Source organism: Setaria viridis, chromosome 4 (genome assembly GCF_005286985.2).
Source record: "Setaria viridis chromosome 4, Setaria_viridis_v4.0, whole genome shotgun sequence".
NCBI classification, from domain to species: Eukaryota; Viridiplantae; Streptophyta; class Magnoliopsida; order Poales; family Poaceae; genus Setaria; species Setaria viridis.
In genome coordinates, this window is record NC_048266.2 from 12605611 (window position 1) to 12623420 (window position 17810).

Genomic DNA, 17810 nt, shown 5'->3' on the forward strand with positions numbered 1-17810 from the left:
ACCCCTTTGGTATAGCTTCACTAAAAACTAGTGGAAAAGCACTTTGAAAAGTCCTGCCAAACGGGACATAATAAATTCCGAAAACCGCTTGTAATTAAACTTCCGGTGTTCGAAATTCACACGGAGTCCACCACCGCCCCCATGTGCCGCGTGGGGACGGAGAAGGAGAAACAACCCACACTATACCACAAACCGCAAAACCCCGTCACATGTGCGTCGGTAAAAGTAGGAAATTACGATTGATAAGTTAGTTGGTAAAGTTCTCTAACAAATTATCGGTCGGTAAATCAAGTTTTCCCCGAGCAAGCATTGGTCGGTATATATATTTAGATTTTCCATTTAAACATCAGTCGGTATAATATAATATTTGTAGTGGCCTATCAGTTGGTATAAACATTTTGAGCATTTGAGTAAATTTCTTTTTTTATTGGAATTACTTAGTATTTCAACTTACATATGTTGTAAAAATGATATTTAAATTACAAACGTATAAGTGAGTTTATATATTTAATAGCTTCAACAAATGAGGATAAACTAAGAACTCAACATTAACATAAGTACGGTACCAGGGAAAGCCCCATCAGTACCAGTTCGTAACCCCCTTTAGTACCGGTTGCGCAATCGGTATTGCAAGTTCAGTACTAAAGGGGGTCTTTAGTATCGGTTGAAATAACCAGTACTAAAGGGGTATTAAAAAAAATAGAAATCCTGTTGCCCCCACCGCCCTCCCGCCTGACCCCGTTGTCGCCGGCCTCCCTCTTGCTGCCCCCACCGCCCCCAAAGCCCTCCCGTCCGGGCCCCGTCATCGCCGCCCTCCCGCTTACCGCCCCCAACCCCCGCCATCCTCCCACTCGTTGCCCCCACTGCTTGCCCTTGGCCCTGTGCGCCTCCTTGCCGCGATGCTGAGAGAGAGAGAGAGTACATAGAGGAAAATAGGGGAGAGAGATGGATGAGAGCTCCTTTAGTAGATGGATAAGGACCGAGAGGAAGATAGAAGATGGGGTGACGGGTAGGAGGAGCTCGTTTAGTACCAGTCAGTAGCTCCAACCGGTACTAAAGGAGCCCCATTAGTACCAGGTGATGCCCCCAAGCAGTACTAAAGGGGGTCACGGGCTAACTAGTCCCGGCCTGACACTAATGCTCACGTTAGTACCGGGTCCAATTGCAACCGGCATTAATGTAGTGGACGAAAGGTATATTCTTCGGTAATGGTAATTTTTTTGGACCCCACAACTACCACAGTTTCCTTATAAGAGTACAGGGCGGCATGGCAACGTTGCAGTAGCTAGCATGGATTGTGCTTGTATTAAGATATTAAGATACACATCCTCCTCCAAAACATACCCAGTGTGGTACTACTAGATTTTGGCTTTTATGACCTCGCTTGGATGCCATCATCTTGGAGGAATTGAAATCTAAAGCTATTTGTCTTGGAATGTGGCATTCCATAACTTTATATAAGCCTATCTTAAATTCATGGGGGCGAATTTATTGGGGGCGGGAGATGGAAATTGATTCTATAAATCCTCATGCTATGTTTTTATTTAATGTGCAACTTATAGCAAGCTCTTCAACTCGCTTCCCTGTAGTAGAAGTGCAGCACATAAGTATCTCTCCCATATGTCCAATAATAATATACAAATATATTCCACATACAATTATATTAGCTTAATTAATTTGTATCTAAATTATAATTATTAGAATGGAATTCAATTCCAAGGATTCAAACGGGGCCTAAGACTATTTGTTTCCCATGCTTTATTTTATTTTTATAGTTTTCATATTTCATATATTCTTAGGTTTAGCCGACCTTCAGCTGCTTTCCATCACTCGGCGAAACTCCTCGATCTGCCATTCAGCTGCTTTCCACGATGATTTCTATGGCAGGTGCCAGTGCATCGCTTTCACGAAGCGGTTCCTTTTCTTTTTGCGTGCAAGTGCAACTGGTGTGACTTTCATGAATGGAACTCTATGCGATGCGCGATCCGGCTGGGAATTGTGAGCAATAATCACCATAATCCTGCATGGATCTCTAGCATCTGGCTTTGATCGTCCCCTGGCTTAAGGTAATGGTGTGATGACAGACACGGAACAAACGAGAGGCCAAGGTACTGGGGAATTAACAGACCCATTGTGTGATCCAGCGATGATGCATCTTTCAACCAACACAAGTTTTCCTGACGCCGCTTATTCTGAAAAACGATGGATGCAAGCAGGTAGATGCACTTCTCATGCTGAAATTCTGGTAATACTACTCTTGGGAAATAAAGGAAAGGAAAAAGATGAATGGGGTTGGCACTGCAGGTAAGTGGTAGTATATGAAAAGCAAGGGAGTGGCACAGGTATTTAGGGCCCGTTCGTTATTGGTTCAGAATGAAAGGACTGTTCTTTTTGTCCGGTTTGGAAGGAAACAGGTCTAGATTGGATCCTCTCACACTTTTTGGTCCGGATTGGAACCCTGTCTCCTCACCCCCGGATTCATTCCTGATCTAGAATGAGTGAAAGGGCTGAATCCACTGATTCCTGACCTGGCACAGTTTCTGTGAAACCATTTATGGGCTGCCGAACGAGGCCTTAGGGGTCTGTCAACGGAGCGTAACTTGGTGAAGCTGTGTTGCCTGTGCAGTCAATCAATGATAGTACTAGTGTGAGTAAATGTGAATGCCCATAGATCGACAGCTAGCATAGGTGTACAATAACTTAAGTTGCCTAAAGTTTTTTCTAAAGCACGTAGTAGAGCTGCACATTACTGTTTACTAAGTTGCACAAACCTTTTTAAGAAAAACAAAAAATGAATTGCCAGTTTCAGATTTTTGGTGGCACTTAGTGGAAAGCAGAAACAAAACAAGCTTCCCTGTTAGAATTGTACGAAGTTATTATGAACCACATCAAGAGTCCAAATCAACCATGTCAACCCATGCTCTCTTAGCATTCTACAACAACCACTCAATCCAGCAGCGTTTCAGTTATTCACTTTCCTTTTTTATGTGAGATTGCGTCTGTACTGTGATAATGTTGGAACTTAATTGAAAACACAAGTAGATAATACTATGCCGTTTTACTGGTCTGACTGGCCCACACCCATGGTAGAACCAATTGCTGCACCGTATCCCGACTTTTTTGTTTTTTAACCCTTTTTGCGAAAGATTCTTACAAATACGCTCCTGGCGGAACCAATTCCAAAAATGGACCCTTAGCTTGGCGCCATCCACGCTGGCGCTAAGCTATAACGTCTCGGCGCCAGCCACCCTGACGCCAAGGTCCATGCGCAGCTGCTGACGCGGATGCCGATGTGGCGGGAGCTTGGCGCCATGGATCTTGGCGCCAAGCTTGGCGCCGAGCTATCTACCCTCTTCGCGTTTCGAACTAAACAAGTACAATTATTTCGAGAAGTGTGCAACAAACTAAGCTGTGGGTTCAACACAAGGGTTTGAACTCAGGTCTCCAGGATAAGAAGCCCACCTCTTAGCCAGTTGAACCACAGCTTAGTTTGTTGCATACTCCTCAGAATAATTATACTTGTTTAGTTCGAAACGCGAAGAGGTACGGGGTAGATAGCTCGGCGCCAAGATCTACGGCGCCAAGCTTGGCGCCAAGATCCATGGCACCAAGCTCCTGCCACATCGGCACCCGCGTCAGCAGCTGCGCATAGACCTTGGCGCCAAGATGGCTGGCGCCGAGACGTTGTAGCTTGGCGCCATCCACGATGGCACCAAGCTAAGGGTCCATTTTTGGAATTGGTTCCGTGAGGGACCTATTTGTAAGAATCTTTCGCAAAAAGGGTTAAAAAAACAAAAAAGTCGGCACCATATCCACCAGGGCAACTGCAGGCCGGACTACCCTCACGGCCTCCTCACTCTGCCACTACTTGGCCAAGTTGGCTAATAACGCAAGAGAAAGTGGTCACAGCACAGTCCAAGCAACCACGAAAAGGTTCACTGTATCCAAAACAAGTTTCCCAGAGGCCGCACATTCCAAGCCATGGTTGCAGGCGGATGAATGTGGCCATGCGGGGCATTTTGGAACATCCTAATGGAAGTCCTCAAAATGTATATAGGGCCACTACATCTGAGTGGTGTATATATGAGAAGCAAGAGAGCGAGTGTACCTTATGAGCTGATGGATGGCGTAAATTTTCCTTTAACAGCATATGAAGTCCATGGAGTGTACCTTTGTAGAACTTGTGTTGCATGTGCATCCCATTAATAATTCTGTACTGTAAGAAAATGTGGTGAAATGTAGAGATGTAATTGCCTCGAATAAGCTGTACATGAGAGTACACTCATAAAATCGTGATAAAGGCCATTTACATTGTCGAATAGCCCTCTAGAGTCGATTATTTGTGCACATAAATGACCTATATGAAGAAAATAACAATTTCATGATTGTAGATCTTGTCTCAAAAGATATGATTTTCTATGCAAATTTACCTCTATCCTGACTCCATATAAACCTTATGATTTTCTAAAGACAAGACAAACCATCCATTATCACAATCAACTCTTTTTAAAAAAAACCCAACAGGAATATGAGTTACATGGCAACACCAACGCTTTCAATGGTGCATGAGTAGTACATGAATATGAATTGACATGCAACTCATTATAGGGCCAAATGATTATGATGATGAGAGGGCCATCATGGGCTCTGGATCATGTGCTGGCTGTAGAAGGGAGGCTGGGACGTTAAGCATGGAGGAGCAACAAACTCAGAGTCAGGCACTCCAGCAAGAGATGAAGCGCAACTAGTGCTAGCACGCTCTGAAGAATTCCCAGGCCCGTACGTATGCGAGCAATGCTCTCCGTGTTACGGCCTGGAGCTCGTCCATCCAATTTTGGTCGGTTGGCTTTAGAGTAACGTGACGATAGAAACAGGAGAGGCGACTGGATGGAGTCGTCAGGGACCGAAACTAAACCAACCTTTGTGCACCCCCGTCGGATCCGGCAAATAGCCAGTGTCTAGCTGCAAGATTCCCAGTTCAAACCAGATCAAGTTTTTCCGGTGCCGCATTCTGAAGCCATGGTTATAGATGCACGTTTCATGCATGTGTTGTTAAATATCAGGCATATTTCGGTACATTTTAATTCCAAAAATAAGCACGTAAAAGATTATCACGAATATGTTGAGTAACTCGGTGACAACATGATATATGCAAGTGTTCAAGTTTAATCTCCTAATAAACAAGAACAAACAGAACCAAAAGAGATTCAGGATGTACCTTAGGGTGGGGCTAGTGTCGGAGGTATCGGATGCGCCGTTACCATCTAAATTAGTCATACTATTTGTGGGATGGCTTCAGTTGATATAGTCGTTCGGTCGCCGGGTCGTAGAGGAAGTAGCTGAATAGGGAGCGAGTAGTCGCGTCAAATGCTCCCCAAAAACCTTATCGCCTGCCTATCCCGAGCAGGATCTTCAACAGCAGATGGGGTTCTGAAGGCTCTGCTCTCGCTAGTACTATGCACGCAGCACTAGTGATGGGAATGCAAGATTGAAGTAGAAAACAGTGAGGGAGAAAGAGAGTGTTGGTGTTTTTACACTGCTGAGAGCAAGACGAGGTGCCTCTTTTATATAGCCTCCAAGAGGTGAGGTTCATCGAATCTGGACATCATAATGTGATGGAAGTTGCTAGTAATTGATGGGAATAATGCACTAGTAACTCTTAGCATTTTATTGGCTGTGTTAATTGAGTGAATCAATTCTCATAACAGCAATAATCACCTCTCCTCAACTTCCCATTCAAAATTGACCAATTAGTAAATCCTAACATTTATCATGGACCTCTTAATTCTTATTTAATTAATTGAAATAAATGGGCCTAACCCAATTAATCCAACATGTGTGAGATCGACGAAACATTCTAGCAAAAATGGGGACAAACATTTGGCAAGAAGATGGGAGCTTTCATTACTTATTTATGACGTGCATATGATGTTTTTCATTAAGAATAAGAGAATTACACGATGCAACTTCAGGAGAAACGCTAAAGTGTAGAGTTACAAGATCCACGACCAACAACAAACAACATAAACACGACAACAGACAAGAAAACCACCTCACCACCACCACACTAAATACAACCTAAGACGACTGATGCCTATAGGAGAGAAAGATACCGTGAACACACGCACATCACCGCTTACCTAACAACCCAGAGTCAGCGAAGGAAGAGTGAGGAGGTCATGCAAGACGATGCCTTCACGAAGGAAGCGACGCCAACACCACCATCGTTCGTTTGTCCACGGATGAGCGGACCAAGTTTTCACCTGGCAAAACTAAATGGATTTGGCGGCCGCAACAACGCCCCCAGCGAGGTGAGCTACGTTGAAGAATGCAACTGTTGTCGGAACCGGCGAATGCCCACTACTAGAGAAATGGCCTTTCATCCAGCACCTTAGTACTAGTTACAATTAGGCCCGGTACTAATGCTCACATTAGTACCGGTGTGACGACCGACCCCAAATCTTCCAAGTTAATCCTAATCCGAGCCCCTGATCACCTGTCTTAGCTTTCCAAGCCTAAGTGATCAACCTCCAGACCGGTCCCGACCCCTGAGACCCGACCCCTCTCCGCTTGTCCCCAGTTCCGACCCCGTCGACCCCAACTCACCGTCGGATCCTTCTAAGTCTTCCCAAAACACCCTTTCTATCTGACCGGTGGACCCACGAGATCTTTTCTCCCAGATCCCCCGCGACAGGCGCACTCGAGTTGCATGCCCGCTTCAGAGTTTCCCCGCCACGTGGCTCAACTTCTCCGACGCCCGTCGCTCCGCCTCGTCTCTGGCCCGCGACCGAATGGATTCTCGCGCCCCCTTCCCCAATCGTAGCGGAAGCCCCTCTGCAACCTTTCTGCAACACCTCGCCACCCGCGCCCATCATCACACCGCCAGATCCCGGCCGCAGAGCCCGATATCGCTCGTCTTTTCCGTCACTTCGACACAGTCGCGCCGCCTGGTCTTCGCTACCCGACGATTCCTCCTCCACCAACCCTGACCACGGCAGTGACAGCTCCTTTCCCCGCCCTGTCAGAAGCCGCCCGACAATCTGTTGCTCCGCGCTCGCCCGCGCGCCCGCGGCTGCCTGTCTTCTCACCTGTGCGCCCTCGATTCTAGCGCCGTTAACCCGGTCACTTCCATCAACTCTACTGCACGACGACGCCCGCCTCCACCAAATCTCAACCACCGGCATACCCGCTCCTGCGCCGCCCTGACGCCAGAGCCCAATGACCGCTGGCGTCATCCCCGAAGTCCTGCTCCACCGCCCTCGTCGCTCAATCGCCGCCCAGGAAGAACACTCCATTGCTTCTTCCCCGGCCTCCGTGCCGCTCCCCTTCTTACTCCCGCGCCGCTTCCCTTCTCACTCCCCCGCCACTATAAAAGGAAATGTGCGAACCCCGCTGGAGTTCCCTTCGCCATTGCTGCCTTTCCGCCTTTCCGCTTGCTCCCTGCTCGAGCTCCCAGCGCCACACACTAAGTTCTTGAGGAACTCTCCTCTCCGCTCCACTCCGTTTTCCCCAAGCCATCCAGCCGCTTGCTCCTCCGTGCTGCGTAAGAGCTTACTTGTGATCCACAAGAAGCACCGCCGCCGCCGGAGCACTGCCAGACCTAGCCGTTGTTCAAAGCCTTAGCCCCTCCGCCCAAGTCTGCTTCTTCCCGACCCCAAGCTTTCCTTGTAGGAAGAAGGTAAGCTGCCGACCCTTGGTCCACCTCGTCCAACCCCTGTCCGCTTCGCCCGACCCTTCTTATCCACCCGACCCCGGTTCCGTCTCGCCCGACCCTGTCTGTTCCGCCGACCCTTCTCCGCCTCGCCCGAGGGCTCGGCTGTAACCTTTTTCTTCAAACCGAGGGTGTATGTGTAAAACTTGGGAACCCTTCAGCGTTGAGTCTGAGGATCCCTAGCACACCAAACCCTCTAGTTTAAGGGTCAGATCATAAGTTCCTTTCCTCCGACCCTTACCTCTTGATCTCCACCAGCTCCCTTGAACCTTCCCACCCTCCTGCTTTTGGTCGCGAGTTTCTGGGCTCAGACTTGCAAGTGTTTCTGTTGAAATAACCGTCTATGCTAACTAATGCATTGCATTCGTGTAGAGCTGCGCCTCGCCGACGGCTTCTACGAGCTGCACCCGGCGCCAGAAGACGACGGTGTAGCTGAGCTCCTGCCCTCTGAAGCCGAAGCCGCCCCAGAAGTCGAGCAGTTCTCTTCCTCCTTGCTCGAAGGCAAGCCCCGGTTGCATGAAAACCCTACGTTTGTTTGCCAAACTTGCGCATGCCTTCTTTAACATGCTTGTGCATTTACGTATAGGAGTTGTTTGGAACCCTAGATGCATAACGTAGCTCCCCTGATCTGAACACTAGCTGTTGGACCGAGTAGCTGCTTGCTTAAATAGGAAGCGGTAAAAGTCGAGTGATTTCCTGTCACTCGCGAGTTGTAGGAGTTGGATGTCTACCCTTCTGTTACAACTGTAAGGATGATGGACGGGGCGAGGTTTTGGGTAACTCTTTGGTGGTCGGTTGATCGCCCCGTCTGTCTATGAAACTTGACTAAGGCCCGACAGTGGTGGTGTTCGTGATCAAGTGTTTGAAAGTACTAACCTAATACTTAGTATGGGATGAGGAAGCCTAGTACCGGATTGAACCTAGACGTGAGCGGTCGCCCCATTATTCTTGGAACGGAGTTTCCCCTGCTGGATGTCGCACGTGGTGGCATGCGTGGTCACAGAACGGCAGAGGCCGGGTCTGTGGAACCTTGCACCAAAGGAAATGGGCCCGACACGGGTTAGGGGATTGATGGGGAAGGCCGACACGGGAAGCGACCTCCGGGTGCGCGGATGTCGTGAGGTTAGGTTCACCATGCATGGTTAAAGAACTCGAATCGATTCGTCTGCCTCTCACAGTTTGAGACTGCTTGATCGCTATGTCACCCTGAGTAAATGAGGAATCTGATGATGACATGGTTTTGTTGATATATATACATACCTTGGTTGGTTCTATGATTGCTTAGAATAGGTTGCAAAACTTAGACCGGATAATGAACTTAGAATCGGAGCTAAAACTTGAAAATAGGGTTTTACTTAGTGCTTTTGGCAAACAAAACCCCTCAGCCAAAGAGCCTTGCATGTCTAGAAGTGTGGAGTAGCTTTACTCCCTGTCGGTTAAGTCTTGTTGAGCTTAGTAGCTCAGCCTTGTTGTGGCTCCTGTTTTCAGGTGAAGTTGCTGCTCCCGACCCTTCTTCCGCTGGCACTTGGCCACCCCAGCTCCCTCCGGGTTGGACGGTCGAGTGGGATCCCTCCTCGGACGGCGAGGAAAGGGATCAGTGATGTCCCGGCTGGCCTCACCAGGGATGTCCGACCCCGACGCTTTGCTTCCGCTAGTGGTTTTACCTTCTGTTGTTTTTCTTGAAACCTTGTAAAACTCTGATGTTTATTTCATAACCAAACTAAGTGGTTAAGTTGTTAACTTGGTGGACTGGTTGTATTCTCTGGAACCGCTCACCTTCGTGTGGGTCTGCTAAAATGGTCCTGTTTAAGTGGTTAAATCGGAAGAAATCCGACGGCACTTCGTGTTTACTCGGCTTAGGCATGAGCGTCGCGTATTATGCAGCTAAATCATGTTTAATCAAGTAGATCCGAAGTGGATCCGCCACAACCGGGCCTAACGAATAGTTTACGAGATGCCCCTGTGACCCCCTTTAGTACCGGGTGGAGCCCCCACCCGGTACTAAAGTGCTCCACCCGCCACCTGTCGCGGCTTCTTATCCATTCGTCCATCCGTCCCCCCTCTATCTCTATCTCTCAGGTTTAGCTTCCTCTCCTTCTCTTCTGCACCCTCACCCTTAGCTTCCTCCCCTTCTCTACCTCCCCTCCCCTTCCCCCTCCGCTCGCCGCTCAGCAGCAGCGAGGAGCAGCGGCAGGGTGAGGTGAGGCGGCGGCGGCGGGCGGGGCGAGGTGAGACGGGCGGGCGGGGGCGGCGGCAGGGCGGGGAGGCGGGGGCCGTCAGGAACGGCAGTGGGGTGAGAGGACGGCGGGGCGGGGTCCGTCGGGAGGGATGGCAGGCGGGGCCGAGTGGGAGGGCTGGGCGGGGGCGGCGAGAGCCGGGCCGGATTTCATTTTTTATTTTTTAATACCCTTTAGTACCGGTTATTTGACTCGGTACTAAAGGGGCCCTTTAGTATCGAACTAGTAGTACCGGCTACACAACCGATACTAAAGGGGGGTTTCCCAACCGGTATAGAAGGTTATTTCCCTAGTAGTGGCCAAGCAAGGCTTTCACCAAAGGCCCCATAACCAACTCCATGCAGCCGACCGCCAAGGCCTGGACGAGATCCAAAGCGATGGGATGGCAGCGAGCAATCTACGGCAATGATGATGAGGAACATCCGCAGGCACAGTAGAGAGGGACCGCTATCACAACAATCGAAAAACAACCATGAAGCGACTAAGGAGTGACCGAAGGGGGACAGGCGGGCATGCCAGAGGGGCTCACGTCGGCGAGAAGAAACTTATTACATATAACTATCTACTAGCATGTGACTATGTGAGTATATAACAAGTAGGGAGAATGCGAAATCTATATATACTCACATAAAATATAAATCACATATCTCAAGTATTTTTTCAAATGGTCAAAATATCACAATACATATGTTAAAATTGTATTCGCATTCATATATACTACATTCATACTATAGAGTACAACACACATACTATAGAGCACACATACTATAGAGTACAACATTTCAATTGTGGGTATCTAGACTTACAAGTCTAATACGGTAGATAGTGTATATATAAATCTATCTATAATCCTATCTATAATCGTGAGTATAACACTTCAGTATAACTATGTAGTCTAGCGTATATATAAATGCAATATCCATATCCATAGTCATAGTCGTGTATGGCACGTCTAATGCCATATCCATAGTCATAGTCTTGTGATTCTTTTTTTTGAAGCGAAATAGTCTTGTGATTCTAAATCACCTTAAATGAAAAATGTACGAACTATAAAATTTTAAATCTCATTTACCACTACAACTTTGATATAGAGCTTATCTATATCCGAGGTTGTTTGAAAAGTTCAGAAATTTTAGATTTCAAAATTAGAGAACTACCATGCTCTATAACCTTATGTTGTTTTGTGATAAGAACGACCTCAAATGAATCATGCCAAGAGATATAATATTCATGAACGCTTATATCTATCTTGATACCAAATGAAAATTTTAAGAGTTTCGAAGACAAAACATGTAGAACCACCATCCCTTGTAACATCTATACTCTTTCTTTTGAAAAAGAATAATAGAAATATATAATCATGTGGTTTTGTTAATAGAAATCCAACAGTATTATCTATATCATAACTACTGTTTCGTTTTGTTGTTTTGAAAAGATGATAGTAATAAATAGTATTGCTATTGTTATGAAATTTTTAGAAACTACCAATATACAATGGTTGATTTTCACCCTTAAATAAACATTACATGCAAATGAAAGTCACGGTGTATTACATAACTGTCCATGTGGATAGTTGCTCTGCAACAAAATGAATGACGTGCCACATGTGGATAGTACATGTAGTGCATGTTGGAGCGAACCTAGATAGGACATAAAGGGCCCCTCCACAGGTGTTTGAATGGGCTCGCCGTACGATTGTGCCCCATGCTGCAATAAAATATATGTACTCCATCTACCCAGGAATAAAATATATGTGCTGTGAGCTGTCTAACCTCCATCCACCCATGTGACTGAACTTACCTGTGCATAGGTTAAGACGATGTTTGGATTCATGGAATAATTTTTAGTTTGGGTCATATCTACTAATTAGAATGACTAAATGTGATCTAATTATAAAACTAATTGCATAAGCCGTGGCTAATTTGCGAGATGAATCTATTAAACTTAATTAATTCATGATTAGCACATATTTACTGTAGCATCACATGGTCAAATCATGGACTAATTAGATTTAATAGATTCGTCTCGCGAATTAGCCTTCATTTGTAAAATTAGTTTTGTAATTAATCTATATTTAATACTCCTAATTAATATATAAACATTCGATGTGACAGGGACTAAACTTTAGTCCCGGTCTCAAAAAGGACCTTAGATAAAAAAATTCATCAAATATATGCCGGTCATGTGCCCACCTCCTCCCATTTTGGTACGTCATGGTACGAGGTATAAGCAATGGGATCTAAAAGGAGAATACTGTAGTTGCAGCAGCAGTTCATTATGATATTCCTTATGTACCACCGTAGATCAAGTGCTCCCTTGCACGCATGCACACATAGTTGGTATAAGCAATGGGATCTAAAAGGAAAATACTATAGTTGCAGCAGTTCATTATGATATTCCTTACGTACCACCGTAGATCAAGTGCTCCCTTGCATGCATGCACACATAGTTGGGAATGCTTGAACTTGAACCAAATCAATTTCTTTGTCCTGCATGTCTTCCATATGTGTTTAACATTCTTTTTATCCACGTATGTATTTCTGAAAATGACAATGGACACACATCATGATGCAGCATCAATTCATCAAATGTGTCAAATACAATCATGATAAAGAATTGTTTCACCTTCGAATCAAAAGTTATCAATATGTTGTATCCGAGCAGGTAATGTCCTCGTCAAAAAGGCTATATGGAAAATATTTAGACGCTGTTTGGCATGGCTCCAACTTCACCATTTTTCGCTCCAACTCCAAACTCCAGCTGGAACTCGCTCTGCCTAGCTCGCTTTGCACAGAGTTGGAGCTATATGGGATGTTTGGATAGAATGGTGCTGCAGCTCTAGAAAAGAGGTCTTTAAGATGGATAGCCATTGTTGCCCTCCAGCTCCACATGTCATTCTCTCTGTCTTTTTTTTTTTTTCGTTTTTCACCGGTTATCTTCTTCCTTGGGAGGAAGGAGGAGCTTGCGCCCACACATGGGGCAGTGGCCTGGCCGGCGGCGTGCGTGATGGGGTCTGCGGCGGGGAAGCGGTCTCTGACCATGCAGGGGACTCGACGATGTTGTGAGGCAGTGAATCTCCAATAGACAATCCATTCTGGCTGGACGCCATTATCTGCATATAATAGCTGGTCGAGGAACGGTAAACAAGGGGAAAGATAAATAAATCAGAACACTGGAACGAATTGCTCTGTACTTCTGATTGGAGAGGAGAAAGAGCAGCTCTGCGGCAAGGGGCCAGCGGCGCAGGACGGCTGGCGGACAGCGGCGCGCGACGAGACCGGCCGCCGCTGCTCCCGCAGACCGCCGCGCTTCCATCCGCCGCCGGAGCTTCCATCACCCGCGCCGGCCCTGCTCGGGCGGCAGTGCCTGCGAGGGGACGGCGGCCCTGCTCGGCTTCCCCGCTGTCATAGATTGATATTTGAGAGTGTACTCCAACAAAATCAACCAGAGCCCTACCAACTACATGGAATTGGGCTGCTCCACAAATTCGTAGAATTAGGGTGTTTAGTTTGGAGTTGGAGTAAGGACATGAAACTTCCAAAAATTTGTACTCTATTTTAAAATGAGTTATGTTATTGAATTTTAAAGAACCCAGGGTGATCTTTGTGTTTATCCTTCTAAAACCATCGCATCTCCTTAGTTTATTACTGGGGTGGAAATCATTCTAACAGGAACGCTTGTTGCACGTTAGTACTCCATTCATTTCAAATGGTACTGAGATATATATTATGACTAAAAATTGTATACGAAAAGTCAAAATCCGCTTATAATTTGGAATTTTTTCATACATTTATTTGTTGCACGTTACTAGGCCCGTTTTTTTTCTGTCCGAGGGCCGAGCAAGTCAATAGGGCTGAAGGCCCACGACCACATTCCAGAATCCGAGCCCAACAGAAATCGTGTCGGACTCGGACCGTTTCAACTCCCGAGCCCAAATACGAACGCCCCTCGCCCAACGCTATCTCCCATGATCCCATCTCGTCGACGAGTCCGTCCTCTCTGACCCCACCACCACACACATGGCCGCGCCCGCCGGCGGCGACTCCCGGCCCCTCCCGCCGTCGCCGTCTTCCAAGGGCAAGGCCAAGATGGACGACGAGGCGGAGGCGGAGGGCTCGGGGAAGATGTGCGGCATCTGCTACGTCGACGGCCGGCAGGCCATCCGCGGCGAGCTCGACTGCTGCGCCCACTACTTCTGCTTCGTCTGCATCATGGCCTGGGGCCGCGTCGAGTCCCGCTGCCCCTTCTGCAAGGCCCGCTTCCGCACCATCCGCCGCCCGCCCGTCCCCGGCCGGTTCCCCGACGAGCGCATCGTCACCGTCCCCGAGCGCAACCAGGTAACCATTTAGTACCCTAAATCTAATCTAATCTAATCTCGCGAGTTTTTTTTGGATCTCGTATAGCTGTGCAGTAGAAATTTCATGTCCAGGACTGCAAATTCCGGCAAATTTTTCATTGGTTATGCCGTACCGCGTGCTATTCCGCCCCTGTCAATTTGCCATGCCAGGACGCCATGAATTCTCCGCGGGACAACGCTGACGTGTTGTGCTGGTTGGTGCAGGTATACCATCCGCAGGGCAACGGGAGCAGCACGGTGGGCGTGGATCCTTACGCGGAAACCATCTGCACCGTGTGCAACGGCTCCAGGGACGACGAGCTGCTGCTGCTCTGCGAGCTCTGCGACGCGGCCGCGCACACCTACTGCGCCGGGCTGGGGACCACTGTGCCGGAGGGGGACTGGTTCTGCAAGGACTGCGCGACGGTCAGGGAGGAGCAGTTGAGGTGGCTGGCTGAGAATGAGGGCCGGGGAGCTCAGGATGAATTTGAGGTCAGCATCGATGTTCTGAGAGCGGAGCCAGTTGCTGCCCCTTCTGTTCGTGATGTTGTGGATGAGTTGGAGTGTGATCCAGACAGGGCTGGTGTGGGAAACGGTAGGCTTTCCATGGATGACCAGGTTCCTTCCATTTATGACATTGTGGATGATGATTTTCCTACCGTTGGGGGGATCGGTAGGAGGCCTGGAAAGAACACTGAAGATCTTCCATCACAGGGTGCTTCATCAGCTGGATCTCAGCATCCTGGATTGACCAAGGGACGAGATAATGGTCTTGGGGCGTATCATGCTTGCATCCGCCTTGAAGTTGAGAGAGCTAGAACACTACGCAACTCCCGCAATCTTGATAAGCGCATAAGGGAGCTGCGGGAGAACTGGGCTGCCCTGCGTGATGGTTCTGTGGGGTTTGCTCCACGTGTGCCTAATGGAAGAGGGAAAGATACTGGTTCCACTTCTGCTGCTACCGATCATCAGCGTCACCGTCAAACGACGCCTGCAACTGCCAGCTACAGAAATGGTGCTCCTGCTACTTCTGCTCAGCAGCCAAGACCTTCCCCTGAGGAAACTAGTACCTCACTAGGACACAGTAAAAAAGTCTCGCACAAGGACGCTCGTGATGCCCATAAGGCATGGAAAAGGTTGGAGATCGCAAAAACTTCTGGTGGGAGGAAGATATCTAGCAAACCTGCCTCCCTTAGCTGCAGCACCCCATTTTCCATGGGGAACAGATCAACTTCTTACAGTCCTATTGATTCAGTTTTGGGACAAAAGAATGGTAACCTGCCTAATAAGGTGTCTCAACACAATAGAGCAAACTGTGGTCAGGGTACAGAAATGGAAAGTACACCACCCACAGAATACACAGCAGAACGCCGTAGCTTGCCTGAGGACAGACATGCATGGGTTCATGAAAGGACAATTTCTTTTTGGAATCGAATAAATGAGGAAAGTCTAAATGGTAAAGTTGACTCATCAACTCAAGATCAACATGTTGATCAACCGTTAGCATCTTCATGTAGTACAGGCGGATTAGAGAAATCCAAATCAGGCATGCTGCATCCACTGAAGTGCAGTTCATCATCCGGTCAGTCCCCTGTGATATCATCACTACAGTTGGGGCCTAGGGCTGGGAGCCAATCTACTATGATGGTAAACCCTGAGGAACCCTCAGCTGTTTGTGCTGCAACAACCAATGAAATAGGTAGTGCTGCAACCACTGAAGTTAGAAAAAGTTCTAGAGCAGACCGTCATGAGCGGAAGAGGAAACACAGTTCTGAAAAATGCAGTGATGAAGGACCCAAAAGATCCAGGTCAGCCTGTAAAATTGCAAAAAGTGAGATTTCTTCGCTGGCTGTTCGCGAGCTGAAACTACTCAAGATAGACAAGACGCATGGTACACATTCTCCTTCCAATTCTTCTGTTCCCCAGCATATAACTTTTCTTTTGCTGTTACATATTTAATCTCATAAACCACTGTCTGTGATACAGGCTCTGAAACCTTCAAGGAAGTTGCTCGGACAGCAACACATACTGTCTTGGCTTCCTGCGGATTTGAGCATTCGCCATCGCAGTCCCTTGCACTCTCAAGACTGGTCTGCAAGCACAGCCCCAAAGTCAAAGCGCAGAAGTCATCAGCGATAATCGATTCTTGCAGAGAATGCTTGCATAGCTCTGTGAAAGAAGCCATCAGCTTAGCGTTGTTGGGTAGGCATATGGATCAAACCGGTGCCTCCTGTTAGATTCTAGACATTTAGTCTTGAGATTCTCTCTTGTCTGGTCATTGTGAATATCGTACAGCACAAACTAGAGACAAGTTGTACATTTCATATTTTCATAGCATGGCAATACCATCCTATAGTGTAGTTGCTAGGTCTAATCAGTACTGTAACAACTAACATTCTCTTTATTTTGCCATGACCATGGTGGTAGTACTGGGACCAAACATTTTCAGGCTCGTGAGGTGTGGTTGGTGCACCTGGAGCACGGAATGGGTCTCACATCATGACATGGTTGGGTTGTAAATGTTGGCTATTAATGGGTGGACAAAAGTCACTAGATGAAGAAAAACTGGATGAAACTTGGCATAACTACTGATCTCAAATGTCTTGATGCACTAGCTTTTGATGGTTCAACTAAAGCCTTCCACTGATAAGGAAAGCGATGAAAGCACACAACTACTGCTGTTGCTGAGATTTTGTAGTCTGTCTTGATCCAAGCAATACCTAAAGTATTTGAACAAGTTGTGGCCCAACTTGCAGTGTGCATCATATATAATGTGGAGCAAACAGTCATGTTATATTAAGAACATAAAAAAAGGGGTTGGTTGCATCAGCAGTTAACAACTCAACTAAGGTCAAGCTTTCATAAAAAGTGTCAATATAACCAATAGAACAGCATATGTTGCACATCTATTCTGATTTATGAATGGCACTAAACGATTTAAGCTAGAGGGGACATTTGCTATTGCAACTGTCAAAAGGTGCTTTCACCTCCAAGCAATTGTTGAGTCTGCCTAGAAGTTGCTTGGACATCTGTAACCCTGGCCATCCTACACTTGAATTTTGAGCTGTCCTCCTCGCGAGGTTTGCCTACCACCGTCCACAGCCATGTCCTTCCGACACCGGCGAGCCACCTTGTCGAGCCCCTGCCCCATCCTACGTACATCTTTTTTTTCCCCAACTTTGGTGAGCATCTCCTAACGTTTTTGACCTATCCCATATCTGAAAAACTATTTTCAAAAAAAGAAGGTTAAAACACAAGAGTGTCATATAGCCCTTTTCATCCAGGTAATAACAACTTGTACGACCTCGACTTCTGTTACCAAGGGCAAGATATGGGAACAAATTAAAAAATAAAAGTTCCACGGCAATATGGACTGATTCAGGTAAAACTAAGTACGGCCGCATAAGGTCAACCAGATAAGACGGCATGGAAACGCCAGATTATGTTATAGTAAAATGTTGTTGTAGGCAGTCGCCAAATAACAGGCGTTACGTTCAACACGAAAGAGTACAGGACGGAACGCCGT

The 17810-nt window shown here is 47.2% G+C and overlaps 1 protein-coding gene across 1 annotated transcript; it reads left to right on the forward strand.

Annotated features, from left to right (window-relative positions):
- Positions 1 to 13907: 13907 nt before the first annotated feature.
- On the forward strand, positions 13908 to 16869 carry LOC117853264 (uncharacterized). Its single transcript, XM_034735649.2, has 3 exons — positions 13908 to 14285; positions 14510 to 16175; positions 16271 to 16869. The coding sequence occupies exons 1-3, from the start codon at positions 13968 to 13970 to the stop codon at positions 16519 to 16521; spliced, it is 2235 nt and encodes a 744-aa protein (XP_034591540.1). The 5' UTR covers positions 13908 to 13967; the 3' UTR covers positions 16522 to 16869.
- Positions 16870 to 17810: the final 941 nt, after the last annotated feature.

Excerpts from the sequence above, each read along its gene's own strand:
- LOC117853264 (XM_034735649.2), top strand. The coding sequence starts at position 13,968 with ATGGCCGCGCCCGCCGGCGGCGACTCCCGGCCCCTCCCGCCGTCGCCG. Across the intron at positions 14,286-14,509 it reads CCGTCCCCGAGCGCAACCAG|GTATACCATCCGCAGGGCAA; the intron begins GTAACCATTTAG and ends TGGTTGGTGCAG. Across the intron at positions 16,176-16,270 it reads CAAGATAGACAAGACGCATG|GCTCTGAAACCTTCAAGGAA; the intron begins GTACACATTCTC and ends TCTGTGATACAG.